This window comes from Amblyraja radiata, chromosome 6, assembly GCF_010909765.2.
Source record: "Amblyraja radiata isolate CabotCenter1 chromosome 6, sAmbRad1.1.pri, whole genome shotgun sequence".
NCBI classification, from domain to species: domain Eukaryota; kingdom Metazoa; phylum Chordata; class Chondrichthyes; order Rajiformes; family Rajidae; genus Amblyraja; species Amblyraja radiata.
The window spans coordinates 89,475,117-89,492,308 of NC_045961.1; the positions used below are offsets into that span (position 1 = coordinate 89,475,117).

The following is a 17,192-nucleotide window of genomic DNA, read 5'->3' on the forward strand; positions in this document are numbered from 1 at the left end:
TCAACCAATGAAGGAAAGCATACCAAAAACCTTCTTTACCACTCAAACTACTTTACTGTTACTTTGAGGGAGCAATAGATTTGACCCTAAGATATCTCTGTACATCAATGCTGTTGAGGGTCCTGCCAATAACAGAATACTTTACCCTTATATATGACCTCTCAAAGTGCAACACCACATATTTGCCCCAATTATACACTATCTACCACTTTTCTACCCACATCTGTAACTCATCTATAGTTTGGGGTAGGACAGGCTAGATGCAGGAAGATTGTTCCCGATGTTGGGGAAGTCCAGAACAAGGGGTCACAGTTTAAGGATAAGGGGGAAATCTTTTAGGACCGAGATGAGAAAAACATTTTTCACACAGAGAGTGGTGAATCTCTGAAATTCTCTGCCACAGAAGGTAGTTGAGGCCAGTTCATTGGCTATATTTAAGAGGGAGTTAGATGTGGCCCTTGTGGCTAAAGGGATCAGGGGGTATGGAGAGAAGGCAGGTACAGGATACTGAGTTGGATGATAGGCCATAATCATATTGAATGGCGGTGCAGGCTCGAAGGGCCGAATGGCCTACTCCTGCACCTATTTGCTATGTTTCTATGTTTTCTATGTTATACTGCTGTATTCTTATATATATATATATATATATATATATATATATATATATATATAATATATATATCCAAAGCAACAGAGATACCAGCACTGATGCCTGCAACACACCAGTGGTCACAGACCTCCAGCCGGAATTACACCCCTTCACCTCTACTCCCTATCTATACGTAAGACAGTTCTATGGATAAGCAGGCTCTGAATCCAAACTACTGAGTTTCTGTGGATCCCATGCATGTTAATCTTCTGGATCGGCCTACTATGAGGAGCCTCGTCAATTGCCTTACTAAAGTCCATGCAGACAACATTCACTGCCCTACCCTCATCAATCATGGCCCATTCTCGCCCTCCTATTTTCCTGCTTGAGTTCTTCTGTGCTTTCTTTATATTTCTTAGAGGCCCTGTCTGATTTCATCTTCCGAAACCTTACATAGATTCCTCTTTCTTTTTAACAACATTTAAGTCTCTCTTGCCATCCAAGGTTCCCATGCCTTCACATCATTGTCACTCTTCCTTATGGGAATATGTTGGTCCTGAACCCTGAGCAGCTGGTCTTTGAATGACTCCCAACAGTCAGATGTGAACTTACTCAAAAACAGCCACTCCCAATTTGCTCACCCCTGCTCCTGCCTAATAATATTGTAATTTGCCTCCAACGATTTAGTACTTTTCCCCTGAAGGTCCAGGCTTATCCTCATTCTTATTTTCTCCTTATTGTCCTGTATCCACTGGTCACAGCAAGTCTAGAAAGGAGACATAGGAAATTACAGGTGCTGTAGTCTGGAGTAAAATACAAACTAGTGTCAGAATTGAGCAAAATGGGTGGCATCTGTGGAGGCAAATGGTTATGATATTTCAGGTTGAGATAGGATATACTTACATACATTTTCATTGAACTAAATACAAAATTAACGCAAGATAACAAACAATGGAAATTTATGAAGATCAAAAAATGTACACAATCAAAATGAAATGTTTAAATCTCCTCAAGTTTACTTTAAAGATTGACATATTTGGCAGCACCTTTTTCAAAAAAGCCACCCCCAGACAGAAAATTTCCAATTATTTTAAATGCCTTCAAATCCAAATGATGTCAAGAGATACAAATATATTCATAGGAAATTCTACCCCCAGCTATTTCAATGGCAGTTTTGACCCATTGGAATTATTAAAATAACGTAGAACATGCACCCTTGAAAATATCTCTCATATTAAAAAATCTGTTCAATGTCACAATTGGGATCGCAGCTAAATGCACCAAGCAACATGCGTGCAAATTGACAGAGGTAAGACATTCAATACCGGGTTAGTACATTGGCGGATGTGAAATTTGATCCGAGGCAACATTTCGGTTTGTTTATCTAACTTGAATTTGAATGAGATTAGACTTTTTGAAGGTGAAATCACTCCCAGAAGTACTTGAGAGTTCATTTGTTGCATTTCCCTTGCCTGCAGCAAACAGGTGCTACTGTGGATTAGCATATGTAGCTTTCCAGTGATAAAGAGCTCTGCATTTAAGATGAGCATTGGGTAAGGTGGAATGAGTAAGGCTGCAGTATGGAACTAGATTGGCCAAGTGCCTACCCTCTTTCAATCGGTCTGAAGAAGGGCTCACACCTGAAACATTGTTGCCTGTCCATTACCTCCAGAAATGCTGCCTGATCCACTGAGTTACTCCAGCACTGTGTGTTCTACTCAAGATTCCAGCATCTGCAGTTCATTGTGTCTCCATTATACTGCCCACCCCCTTTGTTGAAGGTTTCAAGATTATTGGCGACCACTAGTCAATTTCAGGGCCAAACAAGCCCTGATGTCATTTTGCAGTGCATATCTTTGCTTACTGGCTAGTAGGCAAAGATACCTCGATGCAGCTTGGAGGTTCTGGAATGGAAGAAGATTGTTTTTGAGTTCATAGGGTCAAGCCAAAGAGTGAGGGATGACTGTGGAAAAAGTCCTGAGTCTGCCTGCCATGGATTAGGGTTCATTCAGGAGACTGGGGAGATCCCTGATCCTCCTCTTAATCTCAACAACAATTTAAAAAAAATGAAAGATCGAGTTTTTAAGCAGACACCAACAAACTAGAGCCGCTCCATGTCTGGTACCAATCTGTGGGTGATGTATGGTAAACACTTGTCCTCTTGCAGTTAAACATCACATCTGGGTTCCTACAATCATTGTAGGGCCACAATTGAAGTTATCTTCAGCTTGTTTCAGGCCAGGTTAATTTCTCACTGACCAGCCCATGTGAAAATTGAAAGTTAGATCTTGATTTCGATGGGGCATCCAAGTGCGTTGCCCACTGATATTCGACCACAGGCTACCACTTCCAGCCAGCGCTTGAAATTCACCCCTTTAAAACCAGCCCGCAATATTGAATGACTTTAGACACCATCGCTATTTCCACCTTGCTTTATTTCCTCAAGCCTGATTTCCGTGGCTTGAACAGAGCTTGCAATTTCTGTATCATTGGTTGTCTTTTGGGCTGAAGGTTGGTTGTTCTTTTTCTCCACACCATTGCCCTTACGCGCCAGTTTACTTCGGTACGTCTGCCCAGCCAGGACGTAGAGTATGGGATCAAGGCAACTATTTGCGCTGGCGAGGGGTCTGGTTAGTTTGTAGGCCAGGTTGACTGCGTCGAGGGTTCTGCAGCTGACATGAAGGCTTCTGGAGGAATAATAAATGGAGCGCGTGACGTGGAAAGGCAAGAAGCATAAGACGAAAACGGTGAGCACGGTAATAATCATCTTGATGGATTTTTTTCGGGACCTGGCATATTCCGGCCGAATGTCACTGGGACGAAGGAGTTTCTTCGCCGTAATCCCATAGCAGATCATGACTATGGTGAAAGGACCACAAAAAAGCAACACCAGCTGCACAGCGCTGTAGATCACAAACTTATTGAAGTTTTTTTGGTTTGAAGTATCGTAACAAATGGTAGTGTTACCAATCGTTTCAACGTTAACAAATATAAATATCGGTGTCTGGAATATGATCACTACAACCCAAATAACGATGCACAGTATCCGGGTATATCGCAGGTTTGACCACCTCAGTGTCTGCATTGGAAAGCAAACCCCTAGGAATCTATAGACGCTCATACAGGTGAGAAACAGAATACTGCAGTACAAGTTGGTATAGAACAGGAATCGGACAATTTTACACAAAGCTGCCCCAAATGGCCAGTCATTGTGTTTGGCATAGTAATAGATCAACAGAGGCAATGATATATCATACATGATGTCTGAGAGAGCTAGGTTGAACATATAGGTGGTTGTAATGTTCCACGGTCTCATCCGAAATACAAAGACCCATATTGCAAGAGCATTGAGGACAAGTCCTACAGCAAACACAATGCCATACGATACTGGAAGGAGTATATATTTAAAATCTTCATTAAAAGTACAAATATGTGAATTCCCTTCATAAGTTTTGGTCATGTTCAAGTTATAAAACCAGGATGGAAGACGTAAATGCGAATTTACTGCTTTGAGCAGAACTGTTCCAACTTAATTTCCGATCCTTCCCTTCGGTTCCTGAAAAAACAAATAAAACGTTTTGATAAAGAAAGATTTTGCTTACAACAAGAAACTTCACCAATATTTGTTGTTAGCACTTAAACTCAAAAGGTATCGCATCACCGTTACAACATCACAATATCTGCTTCATGGAAGGAAGCAGGGGGTGATGGTGGAAGGTTGTTTATCAGACTGGAGTCCTGTGACTTGTGATGTGCCTTGGATTCCGGGCTGGGTCCATTGGTGTTTGTCACCTATATCAATGATGTGGGCAGGTGGGACGATTGTGGATTGGGCATCTTGGTCAGCATGGGAAATTTGGGCTGAATGGCCTGTTTCCATACTGTGTGACTCTAATGTAATCATGAGATGACAGCCGCTAACCTCTTTGGTGTGTTCTAGTATATACTATTTAAATGACGTCAAGTTGGGAAAAGGGGAAGTACAACGGGATCTGGGGGTCCTTGTACATCGGTCTATGAAAGTAAGCATGCAGGTATAGCAGGCAGTGAAGAAAGTGAATGGCATGTTGGCCTTTATAACAAGAGGAATCGAATATAGGAGCAAAGAGGTCCTCCGGCAGTTGTACAGAGCCCTAGTGAGACCACACCTGGAGTATTGTGTGCCATTTTGGTCCCCTAATTTGAGGAAGGACATTCTTGCTATTGAGGGAGTGCAGCGTAGGTTTACAAGGTTAATTCCCGGGATGGCGGGACTGTCATATGCTGAGAGAATGTGGGCTTGTACACTCTGGAGTTTAGAAGGATGAGAGGGTATCTCATTGAAACATATAAGATTGTTAAGGGTTTGGACACGCTAGAGGCAGGAAACATGTTTCCGATGTTGGGGTAGTCCAGAACCAGGGGCCACAGTTTAACAATAAGGAGTAAGCCATTTAGAACGGAGACGAGGAAACACTTTTTCTCACAGAGAGTGGCGAGTCTGTGGAATTCTCTGCCTCAGGGTGGTGGAGGCAGGTTCTCTGGATGCTTTCAAGAGAGAGCGAGATAGGGTGGAAGGAAGGGCAGGACAAAGCCTGGCAAGTAATAGGTGGGTACATGCGAGCTGGGTTTTTGATAAGCAGATGGTTGGACAAATGCCAGGGAGAAAAAGACAAAATGAGTGCGATAAAGATAAAATTGTAAAACCTGAGGAAGGAATGTACGAGAAAGGAAAGGGGAAGGGGAAGGGGATGGGTAGGGGGGAAATAGGTGTAAGTTCTGGTGGGGCAGAGGGAAGAGACGGGGGGAGAAAAGAGGGTGGGGAAGGTGGGGGACAGGGACGGGGATTGGGAGGGGGGCGGTGTGTTTGGTTAGTTACCTAAAATTGGAAAATTCAATGTTCATACCTTTGGGTTATAGAAACATAGAAAAATAGGTGCATGATCAGGCCATTCGACCCTTCGAGCCAGCACCGCCATTCAGTATTATCATAGCTGATCATCTAAAATCAGTATTCAAGAAGGAACTGCAGATGCTGGAAGATCGAAGGTACACAAAAATGCTGGAGAAACTCAGCGGGTGCAGCAGCATCTATGGAGCGAAGGAAATAGGCGACGTTTTGGGCCGAAACCCTTCTTCAGACTGATGGGGGGTGGGGGGGGAGGAGGAAGGAAAAAGGGAGGAGGAGGAGCCCGAGGGCGGGGGGATGGGAGGAGACAGCTCGAGGGTTAAGGAAGGGGAGGAGACAGCAAGGGCTAGCAAAACTGGGAGAATTCAACGTTCATGCCATCCGGACGCAATCAACCCAGGCGGAATGTGAGGTGCTGTTCCTCCAATTTCCGGTGTTGCTCACTCTGGCAATGGAGGAGACCCAGGACAGAGAGGTCGGATTGGGAATGGGAGGGGGAATTGAAGTGCTGAGCCACCGGGAGTTCAGGTAGGTTATTGCGGACTGAGCGGAGGTGTTCGGCGAAACGATCGCCCAACCTCCGCTTAGTCTCCCCGATGTAAATCAGCTGACATCTAGAGCAGCGGATGCAGTAGATGAGGTTGGAGGAGATACAGGTGAACCTTTGTCGCACCTGGAACTGATCTAAAATCAGTACCCCGGTCCTGCTTTTTCCCCATATCCTTTGATTCCACTCGCCCTAAGAGCTAAATCTAACTCTCTCTTGAAAACACCCAGTGAATTGACCTCCACTGCCTTCTGTGGCAGCGAATTCTACACATTCACAACTCTCTGGGTGAAAATCTTTTTCCCCATCTCAGCCCTAAAAGGCCTATCCCTTATTCTTAAACTTTGACCCCTGGTTCTGGACTCCCCCAACATCAGGAACATTTTTCCTGCATCTAGCCTGTCTATCCTTTATGAATTTTATATGTTTCTCTAAGATACCCTCTCATCCTTCTAAATTCCAGTGAATACAAGGCTAGTCGACCCATTCTTTCATCATATGTCAGTCCCGCCATCCCGGGAATTAACCTGGTGAACCTACGCTGCATTCCCTCTATAGCAATAAAGTCCTTCCTCAAATTAGGAGACCAAAATTGCACACAATACCCCAAGTGCGGTCTCACCAGGGCCCTGTACAACTGCAGTAGTTCCTCCTTGCTCCTGAACTCAAATCCTCTCGCTATGTAGGCCAACATGCCATTAGCTTTCTTCACAGCCTGCTTACTTTCAGTGACTGATGTACAAGCACACCCAGGTCTCATTGCACCTCCCCATTTCCTAATCCGACACCATTTAGATAATAAACTGCCTCACATTTATCCACATTATACTGCATCTGCCATGCATCTACCCAATCACCCAACCTACCCAAGATACCCTACAGCCTCATAGCATACTCATCGAAGCTCACACTACCACCCAGCTTTGTGTCAGATGTCACATTTAATTCCCTTGTCTAAATTGTTAATATATATTGTAAATAACTGGGGTCCCAGCACCGAGCCTTGCGGCACCCCACCAGTCGCTGCCAGCCATTCTGAAAAGGACCCATTAATTCCTACTCTTTGCTTCCTGTCTGCCAACCAGTTCTCTATCCATATCACTACCCTACCACCAATACCATATGCTCTAATTTCGTACATTAATCTCTCGAGTGGGACCTTATCAAAGGTTTATTGAAAGTCCAAATACACCATATCCACTGGCTCTCCCTTGTCCATTCTACTTGTTACATCTTCAAAAAATGAGTCAAGCATGATTTCTACTTCATAAGTCCATGATGACTTTGACCGATCCTGTCACTGCTTTCCAAATGCGCTGCTATAACATCTTTAATAATTGACTCAAGCATCTTCCCCACTACCGATGTAATGGCTCTATCCCACGCGAGTTCATTCAAGAGCTCTCTTGAGCTTAAAAAAAATCAAACTTGTGGTAAGCACGGAGAATATACGTAGCGGGTACGTCGGAGCTCGGGGACGTCTCTTAGCGGCTCATAACGCTAACGGCAGGTACTCGGGAAGACTCGCTAACGGCAGGTAAGCTCGGGAAGACGCGTGAAGATTTTTCAACATGTTGAAAAATGTCCACGAGAGCCCTGAGTACCGACGAGCGGCCATTACCGTAAATCTCCGAGTTCGAATCAGGGCAAACTCGGGAGAACTCTTCGAATGAACTCATACAGTGGGACAGGACTTTAAGGCTATCTGGTCTATAATTTCCTGTTTTCTCTCTCCCTCCTTTCTTAAAAAGTGGTTACATTGGCTACCCTCCAGTCCACAGGGACTGATCCAGAGTCGAGAGAACATTGGAAAATGATCACCAATGCATCCACGATTTCTGGGGCCACCTCCTTGGGTACTCTGCGATGCAGACCATCATGCCCTGGGGATTTATCTGTCTTCAGTTCCATCAGTTTACCTAACCTGGGTGTAAGCTACCCAAGAGGAATACGAGGTGGGGTTGCACCACTTTGCATGTGTCCTTACTCTGGCAATGGAGGAGCCTCAGGACAGAAAGGTCAGTATGTGAATGGGAAGAGGAATTATATTGGTTATTAACTGGAAACACAGGAGGCCGGAGCCAGCAGAGCACATGTGTTCAGTGAAACGGTCACACTTGGTCTTGCTGTTATAAAAGAGGTCACGTTGGGAATGTCAGATGCAGTAGATGAGGTTAGAGGAGTTGCACGTGAACCTCTATCTCTTCTGGAAGAACTGCTAGGGTCCCTGGATGGATGTGTGGGAGTAGGTATAAGGACAGGTGTTGCAGCTCCAACAGTTGCAATGATAGTACCTGGCGAGGGGGTGATTTAGGTGGGAAGGGATGAGTGAACCAAGAGGTTGAGGAGTGAGTGGGCCCCGCAGAAGACAGAGAGGGATGGGGATGGGAAGATGAGACTGTGGGTGGGATCACGTTGGAGGCAGCATAAATGTTAGAGAATGATTTGTTGGATGCGGAGGCTGGTGGGGTGAAAGGTGAAGACTATGGTAACTCTTTATTCCTTGAGCAAATGGGATGATAGCCTTACAAAAGAGGGGGTGTAGTCAAGATAGCAGTGGGAGTCATAGGTTATGATAGATGTCAGTAGGTAGTTTGTGTCCTGAGATGGAGACAGAGATATCCAGAAATGGGTGAGTATCAGAAATGGTCCGTCTCTTTGAGGGCTGGTGAAAGTTAGTAGCAAAAATGATAAATTTGATGCATTCCGCAAGTGCATGAGAACAGAAGTACAAGTAATGGAGGAAAAATGAGAGATGCCCACTTTGCCAATGTAGAGGGGGAACAATTTTTTTCCTGAAAGAGGTAGACTTTTTAGATATCCATGAATACAATGATAGAATACAGCATCTGCACTCTTTTGTGTCTCGAAGATAGGCGCAAAACACGGGCCATCTCTGGAGAGAAGGAACGGTGACGTTTCGGGTCGAGACCCTTCTCCAGCACCTTGTGTCTATCTTCAGTGTAAACCAGCATCTGAAGTTCCTTCCTACTCTTTTAAGTAAGTAAGTAAGTTTGTTGGCCAAGTATTCACATACAAGGAATTTGCCTTGGTGCTCCGCCCACAAGTAACAACATGACATACAGTGGCAGTTACGAATGACTCAGAAAACACTAAACATTAATAATAATAAAACATTAATGATAAAACACCATTGATCAAGCATGTGAACCAACAAAATACCAGATCAAAGGGAGGCTACAGATTTCTGGCTGTTGAGTAGAGCAACTACTCGTGGATAAAAACTGTTTTTATGTCTGGCTGTGGCAGCTTTGACAATCTGGAGTCGCTTTCCCGAGGGAAGTGATTCAAAGAGTTTGTGGCCAAGGTGAGAGGGGTCAGAGATGATCTTGCCCGCTCACTTCCTGGTCCTTGCAGTGTACAGTTCATCAATGGAGGGAAGGTTGCAGCCAATAACCTTCTCTGCTGATCGGACGATTCGCTGCAGCCTCCAGGTGTCGTGCTTGGTGGCTGAGCCAAACCAGACCATGATGGAGAAGATGAGAACAGGCTCTACGATGGCCGTGTAGAATTGTCACCATTGTTTCTGTTAAATATGATAAGAAGCGTTTTTTTTAAATTAGCTGAGGAAATGCAGCAGAACTGATATGAGATGTAAATCTCCAGACTGAGATGTAAATGTCTCTTGGTTGAAGTGGCTTCCACTGTCCCATGACGGTGTGCACCGCAGTACAGTCGGTTGCTGGTTATTTTGTATCCTTATTTGAAGGATCGCAAATAAAGATAAGCCGCACCAAAAATGTGCGATCATTAATTTGGAGGAGACAAGGGTATATTACCAATTATCTGGAGGAGAACTGCAGGAAGAATGCGGGATGAACTGATATTATTGATCCCGGTGAGTGAGATAAAACCAGCCAACTAACATCAGGTGCTGACCGTAAAGGACAAAGAAGGTCAGGGGCTGTGTCATTTCAAGCTAATTAAGATAATTAAAGCAAGTGTTTGCATTGACTCTATATTAAAGACCATATCTGGTCATTGGCTACATGGCCTAGGACTGAGGGACAAATATAAGCACACAAAGGAAAGATATAGGGAGACAGGAAAAAATATATTAGACTGGAGACAATCGAGGGTTGTGAGCTACTCACTAAATATTGCCTGATGACTAGAGATGGAAATTAGCTACTGATCTCGCATATTTACATGCAAATGTTCATTAATATGCACTGTCCCTATAAAAAAAAACAAATAATAAAATTAAATATTAAGTATAGAATTTTGTACTTAATAGAGTCCACATTTTTTATACATTGGTTACTTATTTATAACAACCCTTGATCTTCACAGTCTAATGTCCTTATTTATAACTCTAAAGGCATCATTATATCTCAATCTGTGGAGCTATTTCCTAGAATATACATAATTTCATAACAACATCTCAAGGTTCTGGGAAATGATCCACGCTGTATGGTCTGTGACTCTTTGCCTCTAAAATGTCCGCCTTGCTAGCGATTATATTGGGCTGATACAAGAATGCCTACTTGAGGGGCCTGAATTAAACATTCCATTCCACTTGGCACAGTAATGCTTGAAAATATGGTCGACTGTATCTCAGTTGGTGTAACCAAAGGGAGTTTCCTGATGATCACCTTAGAATTTTTTTGTATGCAGTGCATATAAAGCACATATTTCTGTGATTAACCTAGGCTGATCTCAGAAGAGAAGGTACATAATACCTCAAAAGAATACAACCATTGTTCTGAATGCTTTTGCTAAATCTAGAGACTAATCTCCAGGTTCATCCACATTAATGGATGAAAAAGGCAAAGATTCAACACAACAGGTCTCCATTCATCTTTCCTCAGACATTGGTCTGGGAACTCTGTGTACATAGGCTAAAGAAAATCAATTACCTTCCCATTCCAGTCAGATTCAAATCTGATATGCTGCTGGCACCATGGGGCCTTTGAGACTTCAGAACAAGGACTTATTAATCAAAGTTAGCACAATTTACCACCTAATAATTGTTATATACTGGAGGCGATCATTTACTGATGTGGCAAACCAATTTAAACATGCAGCAAGCAGTAAAACTGCTCAAAGTAGTCTCACTACCAGAAGTGTAATTACCTGCTTAATGGTAATTATGCTGTTAATTTTCTAACACTCTGAATACAGAACCAGTTTCTTTGACAATAAAGACACACAGATGAGTAAATCTGGTTTTAATTATTTTTCTATCATGTTATCAGTCATTAAAAGCTAACCAACCCCTCAGATCAAACTGCACTTAAGATCCTTTCATCAAATATTACCCTCTACGGCCAACGAAATACTTCTTAATGAATAGTTGCAGCAGCAATATAGGAAAATAGTCATTAAATATGTTGGCGTAATGCAATGGTGAGTTCTTGAATGAACCCAGGGATGATTGGGTTAACATATGATGAGCGTTTGACGGCACTGGGCCTGTACCCGCTGGATTTTAGAAGGATAAGGGGGAATCTCATTGAAACTTACTGAATAGTGAAAGGCCTGGATAGAATGGATGTTTAAAGGATGTTTCCACTAGTGGGAGAGTCTAGGACCAGATTAAAATGACTTACCTTTAGAAAGGAGATGAGTAGGAATTTCTTTAGTCAGAAGGTGGTGAATCTGTGGAATTCATTGCCACAGACAGATGTGGAGGCTGTCAATGGATATTTTTAAGGCAGAGATTGGTAGATTCTTGATTAGTACAGGTACCAGGGATTATGAGGGAAAAGGCAGGAGAATGGGGTGGAGAGGGATAGATAGATCAGCCATAATTGAATGGCAGAGTAGGCTCGATGGGCCAAATGGCCAATTATGCTCCTTGAATTTATGAACTTGCCAACAGATGATCCCACCCCTCATTATATGTTTGTGTGCATTCATCACAGTCCAGAACTTTCATTTGGGCATGTTGTAGATTGCTGTTGGCATTAGGAAACCATTAAGTAATGTTATTCTGTCCGAATTATTTACTTACAATAGCAGAATGGTGGAGATTTCTACTAAGAGGCATTGGTCAGTTTCTATGTCACGAAATACTTCCAAGCCAGACTGCAACATGTGCCACATCCATCAATCTGGAACATGCATATGTATAAGTAGACCGACCATTGCATTAGAAATGAGTGGTATCTTCATCACTTTTCCCATGGGAAGGAAATATGAGGAGGCTAGGACACCCGATTCTCACCCAATTTCATTTTGTCCTCAAATCCAAGATCAGCACACTGAATGTTTGGGTTTTCAGAACAAGACTGGGACATTTGTGAAGCCAAAAGATTTGTCTAAAAAATTCACATTAATTAGGTCCACAGAGATCTCATAACATAATTGTGGCTTTTATCCAATCATCGGCCAGGTTACTTCATAAAATGTTCTACAAAGTTAAATGTGAGGTCAGATAACCCACTGGAAAACTCTGGTAATCTGCTATCTGATTATTTAGAAACCCCAATGATTCATTGTCTAATTCACTGGGTAATGTTTCCCATGCTCCCTTCAAATTTACTGTATGATGTTGCACTAGATGGTAAGGAGCAGGGCTGAGAGATAATTTTGGCATGACAGATTATGGTGTAGATTTGGTTCAAGGTGACAGATCAATTTGGTTCAAGGTGACAAATAACAAATAGCTTAAGACAATGGTGGCAATTGTGTATATGCCAGCAAATAGTGTTTTTAATATTGACGTGGCATAAGTCAGGAAGTTAGAAGACTAAGTCATTGGAGTAATAGAGTAATTATTGGAGATTTTACTTCGGAGTCACGTGAGTGACTACGTGAAGAGCCCGCTCAGCACGCATGCGCGGCCATTGCGTTCAGCAGTGCAGCAGCGGCCGCATCGGGAGTCAGGCGCTCCCGCTACAGGGTGAAAGAACGGATCGTCAGGTAAGTACCCTGAGGTTGGTTTTCTTTCACAGGAGAGCCTTCTGCTTTGTTTCACAGGCAGAGAACAAAGACTCTTGAACAAACCTGTCCCCCGCTCGACTCCAACGGAGGAGCGTTCCATCTGGGGGGGGGGGGGCAGCAACAGGCAGTAGGACCGCTTACCGGGCGCTCCGCCATCCCTGACACCGTGCCGAGCCAAGTCCCGCTAGCGCCTGAGCAGCGGGCTGGATGTAAAGCTACCAAAGAAGCGTCCGGCCGGTGGCTTCCGACTTGTCGGACGGGGACGTCTCTCCACCCGCACGGGGGAGAGACAGCCGCCTGAGCCGCATGGAGCGGCTCCTGGAGCAGGTGCTCCAGCGTGACGCGCTGCGTGAGGGGCGCTCTCGCAGGGGGAGTTCAGGCACTCCCTCCACAGTGCCTTGTGCACTGGCCATCGCTTCCTCCTTACCCGAGGGTAGCTTTGGTGACCAGGACTGGGCTGGTCAGGAAGAGGGGACGCTGGCTGAAGAAGTCGGGAGTATGCAAGGGGTGCAGGACCAGGAAGAGCTGCTGGGTGTGGTGGACCGCTACGTGGCAGCCCCACGTGCAGGAAGGTCATTAAAGCCTAAACTAGCGGCCAGCATCAACCACCTCTCCAACAGGCCCCTACAGGAGCAGGTGGTTAATGAGGCCTTAAAAATGTACACAGCTCCAGAAAATTGTGAGTCCCTCAAAGTGCCGGCTGTCAACAGCCAAATCTGGGGGCACGTCGGGACAAATATTCAGAACCAGGAGCTGATACTGCAGCGGATCCTCAGGCTCCTGACGACAGCCATCACATCATTGCTCGTTCTGTGGACAATACGGAGATGACCACAAACCAACAAGACACTCTCGCACTGTTGTACAAACACGCAGTTCGAGATAAATAACCTCCGTAAATAAATCATAAGACCTGCCCTAAATCCAAAATTCGCGGGGTTGTGCAAAACCCTAGCCATTGAGCCAGACACACTGCTCTTTGGCAAAAACCTCACGAAAAAAGTAAAAAAATATGGAAGAGGCCTCTAAAACTTTTGGTCTCATGAGGGCAGGCCCCGGGACGAGCAAATCCAAAACAACAATACCCAAGCGGCAGCACCCCATCGCGTCCACCAGTCGACGTCTACCATATGGGACTGGTGAAAGCTCGGGGTCCGCATTTTATCACCCAAAGTCTTTTTTAGACCAAGGCCCCATGGAAAATGCGCCACCCCCCAACATCACCGCCACGTCAGACAACGCGCAAGACTCGCTGGTCTGGGAAGAGACAGAAGAAACACCCATAACCATGGAGGTAGGTGGGTCTGGTTCCTACCAGCATATAGAAATAGGGGCGCAATATCTAACAGGGGGGAAGTTACACCTGTTTAAGGAACCATTGGGAGTCTATCACGAGTGACAAGTATATACTCAATAGCATTAGGGAATACAAAATACAATTTATACTAGAAAAATTGCCACCAGTTCAACGTTCACCCCAGAGGGTCTTTTCCCTCTCAGTTAAAGAGAAACGAGAGGGACAAGCTGAACTGGTGAGGGTATCACTAAGGGTATCATGGGAAAAAACAAAACATGAACCCTTGGAATTTGTGACAAATATATTCACTAAAACTAAAAAAGATGGTGGGTGTCGCATCATCATTGACTTAACTTCACTAAATATGTTTTGTTAAGTATGTACATTTCAAAATGGAAACGTTTGTTACTGCCAAACAACTGATTTCCAAAGGATACTTCATGGCAAGCATTGACCTCAAAGATGCTTACTATTCAGTACCCATTCACAAGGATCATCGCAGATACCTGAAATTTACCTGGATGGGGCAGCAATGGCAGTTTAAAGCATTACCAGATGGTTTAACATCAGCCCCAAGATTATTCACCAAGATACTAAAACCAGCCCTGGCAATATTAATAAGACAAAAACATATTGTCATGGCATATCTTGATGATATCTTAATAGTAGGCAAGACCATGGAATTGGCATGTCAGCTGTGTCAGCTACCAAGCAGTTGTTCGAAACCTTGGGATTTGTCTTACATCCAGATAAATCTAAGTTGAAGCCATCCACAACCATGGACTACTTGGGCTTCACAATTAACTCAGCCCACATGTCTGTGACTTTGCCAAAAGACAAAACAACTGAATTGGCACAATCATGCAACAATTTAATGGTCAACGAGCGACCAACTATTCGACAAGTAGCACGAGTAATTGGGGAAATGGTAGCAGCATTTCCGGCTACACAATTTGGACCTTTGCACTATCAAAACTTACAAAGAGCAAAGGTACAGGCACTAAAACGACATGCAGGTCATGACCGGATCATGAAATTACCCACTGAAGCAATATCAGAACTACAGTGGTGGGCAGAAAACGTTTGGCATAGTTTCAGCCCTATCATCATCATTAACCCTACTTTAGCTATCCAAACAGATGCCAGTACTCAAGGCTGGGGAGCGACTAACTCCATATCCAGCACAGGTGGTAGATGGACTTACCTAGACTCATCATTACTACTTACACTGGGCATTAACTATCTAGAGATGTTGGGTGCCTTTTATGGTTTTAAAAGCATATGCATCGAATATGCATCACTTGCATGTACGGTTACAAATAGACAATACTACGGTGGTGGCCTACATTAACCATATGGGCGGCATAAAATCGATATCATGCAACAAATTGGTCAACACAATTTGGCAATGGTGTGTCGAAAGACATATTTGGCTATCAGCAACTTACCTGCCAGGTAAGCTAAATACAGTGGCAAACACCAGGTCACACAAATTTAATGACAACACCGAATGGATGTTAAACCCCAAAGTGTTTGCAAAGATTATTAAACAAAATGGCACGCCAGATATCGACTTATTTGCATTAAGGCTAAATCACCAGGTACCTATGTATGTCGCTTGGGAACCAGACCCTGAGGCAGCAGCGGTAGATGCGTTCGCGCTGGATTGGGGAAATTTCTTCTTCTATGCATTTCTTCCCTTCTGCCTCATCAGCCGTGTACTACGCACAATACAAATGGACTCTGCTTCAGGTATTTTGATAGTACCCGACTGGCCTACACAGCCATGGTTCCCATTACTCCACGACATCCCTCCGAACATCCACAAGAAAACAGTACTTGTCCAGCATCAAAAAATGGGAGAAGTACTACTTGGATACAGGGACCACCTACTCAACCGCTACAGTTACCAACGTACTGGAATTCCTGGCAAACCTTCACCACGATGAACGACTCAGCTACAGTGCCATCAACACAGCTAGAAGTGCCCTGTCTGTCTATTTAAAACAAGCTCCAGGACAACAGGCCATAGGGTCCCACCCGCTGGTGGTCAAACTAATGAAGGGTATTTACAACTCTAACCCCCTAGACCAAGGTACACCCATATATGGGATGTCAGTGTGGTCCTGACATACCTCAGGGGATGGCCACCAGCCAGATCCCTCAACCTGGAACAATCTATGCTCAAAACACTCATGTTGATGGCACTTGTATCTGCACAGAGGGTCCAGTCACTACACCTATTGCGACTGGACAGCATGCTTACAGCTCCAGACCAGATCTCTGTCATTATCCAGGGACTGATCAAGCAGAGCAGACCAGGAACACCTAATCCAGTCGTGGAATTCCGGGCTTACCCGCCAGAACCACGGTTATGTGCCATGACCCACCTACTGTCCTACATAGACACAACCAAAAATATTCGAGGGAGTGAAAAAGCCTTATGGGTCAGTCATAAAAAACCTTATGGTCGGTTGACGAGCCAAACCATTTTGAGATGGCTCAAGCAGGTGCTAAAAGCTGCTGGGATAAACACTAACATGTACAAATCTCACTCCACCAGGGCAGCATCCACGTCGACGGCCAAAAGAATGGACGTGCCTATAGACCACATCCTGGCTACAGCAGGGTGGTCGGGGGAAAGAACGTTCAGAACTTTTTATAATAAGCCATTGGCAAAACCTGCTTTATTTGCAGAATTTTTTTTACAGACTGCAAATATTTAATTTAAGCCCAGGGGAGCAATTTAATTTCTTTGTTGTTATTGTTAAAAAATACCATTGTGTTTTTCTACAAACAGATTAATTGGTTGATTACGATAACACACTTCCTCCCTCAAGGACTTCGGCAGTGAGTGAAGTAATAACTGTTACACGGTTTGAAATCACAGAGCTTTAAAATCTTCACGTAGTCACTCACGTGACTTCGAAGTCAAATAGTAAGATTAAACGAGAACTTACCA

General features: G+C 44.1%; 1 protein-coding gene across 1 annotated transcript in view; it reads right to left on the reverse strand.

The window, feature by feature from the left end:
* Positions 1 to 703: 703 nt before the first annotated feature.
* The window catches only part of LOC116974562 (P2Y purinoceptor 2-like), a 28,249-nt gene continuing 11,760 nt past the window's right edge, over positions 704 to 17,192 (reverse strand). The window contains exon 2 of the mRNA XM_033023162.1: positions 704 to 4,145. Within this exon, the coding sequence (XP_032879053.1) occupies positions 2,994 to 4,049 (1,056 nt within the window). The 5' untranslated portion in view covers positions 4,050 to 4,145 and the 3' untranslated portion in view covers positions 704 to 2,993. The remainder of the gene's footprint in view (positions 4,146 to 17,192) is intronic.